Source organism: Sinocyclocheilus anshuiensis, unplaced genomic scaffold (genome assembly GCF_001515605.1).
Source record: "Sinocyclocheilus anshuiensis isolate Anshui unplaced genomic scaffold, SAMN03320099.WGS_v1.1 scaffold147, whole genome shotgun sequence".
Taxonomy (NCBI): domain Eukaryota; kingdom Metazoa; phylum Chordata; class Actinopteri; order Cypriniformes; family Cyprinidae; genus Sinocyclocheilus; species Sinocyclocheilus anshuiensis.
In genome coordinates, this window is record NW_015549585.1 from 213212 (window position 1) to 219780 (window position 6569).

General features: G+C 37.1%; 1 protein-coding gene across 1 annotated transcript in view; it reads left to right on the forward strand.

The window, feature by feature from the left end:
- Window positions 1-3259, forward strand: part of LOC107657964 (CSC1-like protein 2) — a 65115-nt gene extending 61856 nt beyond the window's left edge. The window contains exons 22-25 of the mRNA XM_016446310.1: window positions 147-262; window positions 374-451; window positions 2474-2503; window positions 2840-3259. Of these exons, the coding sequence (XP_016301796.1) occupies window positions 147-262; window positions 374-451; window positions 2474-2503; window positions 2840-2977 (362 nt within the window). The 3' untranslated portion in view covers window positions 2978-3259. The remainder of the gene's footprint in view (window positions 1-146; window positions 263-373; window positions 452-2473; window positions 2504-2839) is intronic.
- Window positions 3260-6569: the final 3310 nt, after the last annotated feature.

Here is a 6569-nt window from a genome sequence, read left to right on the forward strand (position 1 = left end):
TACAGACTATTCATTGAGACCCTAAAGAATCATACCAACTTGTGGAAAATGGGCATCCAATGACCCCTTTAAAGCAAGACCCTTCAGGTGAATAGGGTAAAAATAGGGTACCATTCAAATGCAGCTTATTTCCTCTCATTTCTCAGGGTTCTTGACTCCGACGTCCATGTTTACCTTCGTGGTGCTCATCATCACTATCGTGGTCTGCCTGTCGCACGTGTGCTTCGGTCACTTCAAGTACCTCAGCGCGCACAACTACAAGGTACGGGTTGCGGTACTGCAGGTACAGTCCACCGGGCGGCACGGGTAGCTCAGGTAGACTGTCACCTGTCCCAGAGCATAAAGCCTCACCTCGACCTCTCTGTCGTTACAGATCGACACCAAGGACACGGAGATCGACGGAGTGGAGAACGGACGTCCTGCTAGATCTTCACCATCCAACAAATCTCAGGTGAATTCCAGGGTTGTTAGGTTTTCACAAGAAAACCCACCCAATCGTTATTCAAAACTAGCCCAATTGCATTTCAAGGGGGGGTAAAAATACACGTTTTTTGGCGGGGTTCCCCTGCTAAAATTCGGATTCCAGGGGATAAATATAATGTTATTGGAGTCGCTTCAACCCGCGGACATGAAAAACAACCCGCGGCAACAGTGTTAAAGTAGCTCAATTCTGGGGGGAAAACCACGGACTTTGCAACACTGGTGAATTCCCAAATGTGAGCCTGGAGCACAAAAGCAGTCTTAAGTCGCTGGGGTATATTTGTAGCAATAGCCAACAATACATAGTATGGGTCAAAATTATAGATTTTTCTTTTATGCCAAAAATCATTAGGATATTAAGTAAAGATCATGTTCCATGAAGATATTTTGTAAATTTCTTACCATAAATATATCGACTTAATTTTTGATTAGTAATATGCATTGCTAAGAACTTCATTTGGACAACTTTAAAGATGATTTTCTCAATATTTAGATTTTTTTTGCACCCTCAGATTCCAGATTTTCAAATAGTTGTATCTCAACCAAATATTGTCCGATCCTAACAAACCATACATCAATGGAAAGCTTATTTATTCATTTATTTAAAAAAAATTGACCTTTATGACTGGTTTTGTGGTCCAGGGTCACAAATGTCAAGTTAGTCATGGTTTCTTCAACCAAAAACAGTCATAATTTAGGTGTTCATGGTCATTTTTCACCCTCTCTATCCTTTGAGTTAAACAGGCTGTATTTCTATTTTAATTTGTAAACTATTTTTACTTTTATTTTTTTTACTTTCTATTTTAACATCAAGATCTCCAAATGTTTGTTATTTTCATGAAAACTGAGCACATTTTACCCCTCTCTAATGAAAAAAAAATCAAGTTGTTGTCGTTGTTCTTATTTTTATACTTATTAATAATAATACAATTAAATGACCTTTAATTTTCATTGTTTATATTTTGTACATTGTTTATTATGCAAGTACTACTGATATATGGGTAGTATTTGTTGTACAAAATTAAATTGAATTTAATAATAAAAACATTTATAATAATTTATAAAAACCTAATAATAAGAGTAATAAAACATACTTTCTAAATTATTTTATTGTTATTTATAATTAAATTATAATTAAATCTTTTGTTTTTATTGTACAAGTGAAAGTATACATAACGGTAGTATTTATTGTACAGAATTAAATTGCTGCTTTTAATAAGCATTTTGTCTGTGTTAATAATGGTAATATTAATAAAGATAATAGAAATCATTATTTCTATTATGTTTTTATAGTACAAGTGAAAGTATACATAATGATAGTATTTGTTGTGCAGAATTAAATTACTGATTTTAAGACATTGTCTATGTATTATTATTGTTATTATTAATTTTGATAAATTCTAAATACCTAATAATAATAATATTTAAATTACATTTCAATTGACAATATTTTAATAGTACAGCTGATACATAATAGTAGTACTTGTTGTACAGAATTAAATTGCTGATTTTAATAATAAAAACATTTTGTATGTATTGTTATTATTAATAATTATGATAATTTAATATTTAAATTATATTTTAATTTATATTACGTTTTCAAAGTGCAAGTGATACATAATTGTAGTATTTGTTGTACTAAATTAAATAGCTGATTTTAATAATACAAAAAATTGTGTCTGAATTATTATTAGCTTTATTATTAATGTATTATTTTTGCATTACAGTAATTAAAATTTGGCTTGGGTAGAAATTGAAATAATGGCACAATGCAAATAATCTCAATGGTCCTAAAACAAGCTTAACTTTGTTTGTGCAAAATATTATTTCATTTTCTTTTTTTATTATTATTTCATATTTCTTTATTGTTGCGAAATATGATCTCTGTGAGATTAAAATCAAATCAAACGATCAAAGACAATCCTGTTTTCCATAACATGCATATGATCTTTTTATGACCGGTGTTTGACTCTTGTGCGTCTGTTTTCAGCAGCAGATGTACATCGCCCAGGTCCTGCAGGACCCAAACTCTGACGAGACCGGAGCAGGCAGCGGAGAGTCCTCGCAGAAAATTTGGCTTGGGTAGAAATTGAAATAATGGCACAATGCAAATAATCTCAATGGTCCTAAAACAGGCTTAACTTTGTTTGTGCAAAATATTATTTCATTTTCTTTTTTTATTATTATTTCATATTTCTTTATTGTTGCGAAATATGATCGCTGTGAGATTAAAATCAAATCAAACGATCAAAGACAATCCTGTTTTCCATAACATGCATATGATCTTTTTATGACCGGTGTTTGACTCTTGTGCGTCTGTTTTCAGCAGCAGATGTACATCGCCCAGGTCCTGCAGGACCCAAACTCTGACGAGACCGGAGCAGGCAGCGGAGAGTCCTCGCAGGACGAGGAGATGATCAACGCCGGGAACAGCCTGAACGAGGCCGACTTCCAGTCCGGAGAGGACAGTCTCATCGCAAACGAGGTCCACCAGTAACCACAGCCGAGACGGGAGGACACATGTCTGTTTGTCCCCGTCGAATGCTGTGAACCCAATTTACAGCACCTTAGAAACCCACGTCTGCCAAAACACTCAGACTGTACATAAGCACACGCTCCCAACGCTTACAAACCATTTTGCACATGTGCATGAACACACCGGCGACTGCTCGTTTGGAAGCTCAAAACCCAGTCCAGTTGGAATCGGAATCACGTCGAGTGCAAGACTTCCTGGGTTTCCCTTTTCGAAAAAATTCCAAGTTTGGTAAAAAAAAAAAAAGCCTCAGGAAATGGAATAACAGATGTTTTCGTTGCGCTCTTTCTCCCATGGTTCGCCTTAACAGCGATAGTATTCCTAGTCGACGCCGCTGGCTTTATTCGCTCGCTTTTTCTTGTTCTTTACCTAAACGATTGGATTTCACACACATCTGGCATTCCAAAGGAAACGTGCAATAGCGAGAGCACATCGTCGGAATTCGGCTTGAAATCGTTCGTTTTAGACTGAACAAATTGCGTTCACTGTACAGTATTCAGCCAGAACACTAACAGACTGACTGACTCTCCTGTTGCCACCATTGAAACGACTACGGCAATGGCATTCTTGAATTAGTTGCGCTCCGATCTGAACTTCTCCCTGATGTACAGTATTTCCAGAGACGCGCTGTGTGTTTGTGATTGTCAATTAATGACCCATATTCTTACGTTTCTGTTTTGGTATTTTTAACGCTATTTTTGCCTTTAACGGATGTGTTTGTATGCCTGCAACAGAGTACCGACGTTCCCGTCTTCGTAGAAGCTCGTAACGTGACCTTACGGACTAGATGCAAATCAGCGATTCGGGACGTTTAAGAAGATTCGTGGTTAACCGAATGCGTTCAGAAATCTGAAATTCAGATCTCAGTTCAGAAACCATGTCTCTTTAGTCTAGATAGTGTGAACGAGGACAGCTAGATGAAAAACGGGCTCTTGTTTGGTGCCTGAGATGTTTTGGGAGAAATCTGGTGTTGGAAATGCATTTAGTTACGAACTAATGTCTGAGTTCGTTTTTTTCTAGTTGTGTAGTTAAACCTGGTGATGTGGATCTAATCCAAGTACTAATATTAAGAGAGATGTAGCCTTCACATGAAGCATCTGCAGCAGCAACAAACGACGATGCTTCAGTTTAGTGAGCTAGATGAGGAAAATAATAACGGCTTGTAGTGGAAAACCAACGCAAGAGATCTGGACCTGTTTGCAAGCTGAGATAACCCTTAATTATAATTCATGAAAGAAAAGAATGAAGTGAAGAATTATCATGTTTAACTTGAAGGTTTATTGCATTAGATCCATCTTAAAGGAATAGTTCACTCAAAAAGGAAAATTTGCTGTATATATCCTCACCCTCAGGCCATCCGAGATGCAGATGAGTTTGTTTCTTCTTCAGATTTGGAGAAATGTAGCACTGCATCAGTGTCTCAGCAATGGATGCTCTGCAGTGAATGGGTGCCGTCAGAATGAGAGTCCAAACAGCTGATAAAAACATCACAATAATCCACAGCACTCCAGTCCATCAGTTAACATCTGGAGCAGAAAAAAGCTGAAACAAATCCAGCATTAAGACATATTTTTAACTTCAAACCGTTTCTTCCAGCTAAAATATGAGTCCATAATCCATAATAACGCTTCCTCCATTCTGACGGCACCCATTCACTGCAGAGGATTCATTGGTGAGCAAGTAATGCAATGCTACATTTCTCCAAATCTGATGCAGAAACAAACTCACCTCGGATGGCCTGATTACATTTTCAGCAAAATAGGTGAACTATTCCTTTAATCCATCAAAAACTGATGGAAATCCCAGTCTGAGAGGTTTCTACTGGAGCCAGTCATGTTTTAGAGTGGCATATTGTCAATATAAAACAGGAACCAGTTTGTTTTCTTGCAGAAAACGGACCTTTAAGGGATTAAACATGCGTGTCAACAACATGTAAAGATCTGGTGTACAAACGTGTTTCATTTTGCAGTACATTACAGACCTTAGTTGGATGAAGGTACATGAATTTTCCTCATTCTTGAGACACAAGCAGAACAAAATGAGTGTAAATCATTTCAATCTAATAGCAAAGAGTTTAGAGATTCACTGCTGGTGTTTCATGAAATAATTTGTTCTTGAGTGAAATTAAACACGACGTCTACCCTGACTAAGGTCTGTAATTATTATTATTATTATTATTATTACAGTATTTCATGTTTTCATACCTGCTGCTGCACATGATTCCTCAGCCTAAAATCACATTTTGCAGTAGTTTTTGTGACCCAAAAGGTCCGACCGACACTCCTGAAAGTGTTTCATCATGTCTGAAAATGAGCTGAAGGCAGATCTATAGTCTGATGTGTTTACTGGGAGTTTTGCACTGACGGTTTTAATTTTTGTTTAGTTTCTGAATCCTCAAAGTTATAAACTGGAGACTTTGTGCAAAAAAAAAAAAAAAAGCTGGTGATGAAGATGAATCTTAAGGAGGATCTGTTACCGGTTTGCATCATGAATGCGCAATATACTGGATTCAGCAAATAACTGGTACTAAAATGGCACAAAGTGACTTGAGAAATGAAATCGAACCGCCTCGGGTGTTCTTTTATTTTCCAAACGATAAAAATGTTTACATCTGTGTGTTTCCTTGTTCGTCATCGGTCATTTTTACTTGTTTTCCTCTTCGATGAAGACACAAATGGTAACCTATGAAAGCTGTAGCTGTGTGCGTGGTTTGGTTTGAAGGAAATAGCTACACGCTGGAGATACTGACGTCAATTTGTGTCTTGGAGATTGTCGATGATGAGCGGTGTGTGTGTGAATCTTCTGTGATGATATTGAAAAGCACGCTTTGTATATCCAAAGGAAGGTCATTTCTTCGTTTCTGGTTCTGTCCGTTTTTAGGGCTCCCTCGCCGGATTCTTATTGAGTTAATGAAGTGACGTCTCTTCAGTATTTGGCAGTGAAGTAAAGAGCGGTGCGGGTATTTTTGTTAAATTGTACAAGAAACTGTGGAGATGCAAATGTTCAGCCTGTTGAAGTATTTGATACCAGTCATGTATTAAAGACGTGTCAAAGCTAGCTGTCGCCCACTGGATTTTGAATATATCATGACTTTTTGTTTTGTTTTATACGCTAACCGTTTAAGTTATGAAGTGCACAATGTCTTTTAGAACGGAAACACTGGAGATGCAATTTTGCGCATTAGAATGCGAGCTGTGCGTTATGCAAGAATGAGTCACAGTATGTTTGTACAAAAGTTCTGATGCCGATGTACAGTATGTCTGAAAGGGGCCGAAATGTAACCAAATGTCAGCTTAACTTGTTTCTGTTCCCTGTAGGAGACGTAGACGGACTGCTCTAGAACCTGTGTGAGATTGGTTTTGACACTTTTTCTGTCCGAAGGTCGTCCTTATGGTGAAGCATTTGTCAGCTTCAGTTTCTTGATCAATAAAAGTTGGTATTCATTCTGTGCATTTGATCTGTTGTTATTTTCGGTCCCAAGAGGACACTGCAGCCTCACAAAAAAACACTTGAGCAACTTAGACATGACAGTTTATATATCTATCTATCTATCTAT